Source organism: Buceros rhinoceros, unplaced genomic scaffold (assembly GCF_000710305.1).
Source record: "Buceros rhinoceros silvestris isolate BGI_N320 unplaced genomic scaffold, ASM71030v1 scaffold25005, whole genome shotgun sequence".
Classification (NCBI taxonomy): Eukaryota; Metazoa; Chordata; class Aves; order Bucerotiformes; family Bucerotidae; genus Buceros; species Buceros rhinoceros.
In genome coordinates, this window is record NW_010411535.1 from 59153 (window position 1) to 61117 (window position 1965).

At 58.2% G+C, this 1965-nt stretch overlaps 1 protein-coding gene across 1 annotated transcript in view; it reads left to right on the forward strand.

The window, feature by feature from the left end:
• The window catches only part of UBE2O (ubiquitin-conjugating enzyme E2O), a 27052-nt gene extending 26947 nt beyond the window's left edge, over nt 1–105 (forward strand). The window contains exon 18 of the mRNA XM_010136057.1: nt 1–105. This exon is cut by the window's left edge and continues 37 nt beyond it. Within this exon, the coding sequence (XP_010134359.1) occupies nt 1–105 (105 nt within the window).
• The last annotated feature ends 1860 nt before the right edge of the window (nt 106–1965 follow it).

The following is a 1965-nucleotide window of genomic DNA, read 5'->3' on the forward strand; positions in this document are numbered from 1 at the left end:
TTCCCTTTGTCCAAGGGGTTCATTAAAAGCATCCGCGGTGTCTTGCAGCAGTACCGGGCTGCCTTAGCAGGGGCCAATATCCCGGAGTGGACCGAGGACAAATAAACGGTCAGGTTAGGGACGGGCAGGGGCAGGGGAGAAGGGAAAGAAAGCGGCAGAAAGGAAGCTGGCAAACGCGGTTACCAGTAAACTGACTTCTTCCAGTTTTTCTTCCTCAGCTTGGTTTGTTCCAAAGAAGGTGGTAGGCCTGATTGCTCCTCCAAGGAAAGGCTGTCTAAGCATGAATCGCTCTTTGCCCCAGCCCCTCTTCCTTCCCCCAGTCCCATGTCCGTGCTTCTCTTGCGAGTTTGACCCTGCAATGGTGAGGTTTGAGCCCTGCACAGAAGCAGTCTTGCAGCCACGTTTCCTCTGCACTTTCATCTCGGGGCACCTTTCCCCACAAGAACTCTTCCCACCCAGCGCTACCCCCAGCCGTCTGTTCTGGTGGGTCCCAGCCCGGAGCAGTGATTGCTGTAGTATCTGGAAGTGAAGGGCGATGCCCTCCCCTCTCATTTTTCTCTGCGTTACCGTGGGTTTATGATGTCTCCCCCGGCTTATCCGTACTTAGACATTGGATTGTGTTCGCATTGAAGTTGTTTACACCATACGGAGTTGCTCTAGTCTTAGTTGTTCACTAAGAACACTAAGTTGTTCACTAAGTTGTTGGTAGCTAGGAGGTTCTCCCGACCAGGGCTTGGTAGGCAGAAGCAGAGCTCTGCACTTGTGCTGCTCTGGTAGCGCTGCGGGTTTCCACCCAGTTCTGCAGCTTCTGGTCGGTCTCCTGGAAGCAGGTCTAGCCACCCCCACTTCTTTTCTCCGGAGTAAGGCAGGCTTCCCTCTCCCACCACGCATGCCTGTCCTCTAGAAACACAGGGGATTCGGGGTTCTGCCCCTGTTCGGCACCCGCGTCCTCCGCTCCAGCCATCCTGGCTGTCACACAGCACTAGCCCTCCCCCAGAGCTGCTCCTCGTCCGGGTAGGCGGCAGCAAGTGGTCTTGGGGCATATTGTAGATCCAGCAGCTGGTCTGGAGGGTGGACCTGGCATGGCTGTCGATGGGCATTTGGGAGCCAGGGTCACCCCAGGGAAAGGAGCTGTCACGTCATGACGAGGTCCCATTGTAGCAGCAGTTTGTGACTGTTCCTGTGCTGTTACTCAGTGCCTGGAGCACGTCAGTCGCTGGTCGGACTGTTATCGACCCCCTCCCTTGCCAGCCGTTTCCCGTGGGAGCCTCGCTCCGCTGTGACCACAGCGTGGTGGGCACAGCACACCCTATCCCTGCTCTCCACCGCAGCGCTGCTGGGGGACGGCTGCCAAGGCCACCCTGTGTTTCAGCAGCCAGAGCTGTCCCAGCTGGTGACCGTGAGCACTTGGAAACAGTGACTTGCCAGAGTCACCTTCCTGAAGCCTCTTTTCCTGTGTGCACGCACTTACCTTCTCTTTGGGAGCCGGGCAATCGCACTGCAGTGCTGCTGCGTTCACCCGGTGTTTAGGCACTGGAGAAGCACCCGCTTAGCATCCCCGAGGAGCACGGTCTGTCAGGGACAGTCCCTTGGTCCTTCAGCCCCACAGAGAGCTAGTCAGCACCAGGCTTCCCGGGGAGGAGTGGGCTGAGTGGCTCTGCCAGAGGCAGGATGGAGCCAGAGCTCTCCTTTGCTCTTCTCAGTGTGGCTGTGTCCCTTCTCGTTTCGAAACGGCAGGTGAATCCCGACACGGTTGCGCGGTGTTTTCTGCTCCTTGAAATGCCAACGTCTGCATCAGCTGCCCCCTCCCAGCTCCCTGCGCCTGCACAATCTGTAGCTGCCCCCGTGGAACTCCAGAGGCAGGGGGCTGGGGGCTGGCTCTGCAAAATCCTCCCATCACCAGCCGCTGCGTCCTGCCCCCGGTACTCTGGAGAAAGCAGAGCTTGGCTGGGAAGGAAGACCTGG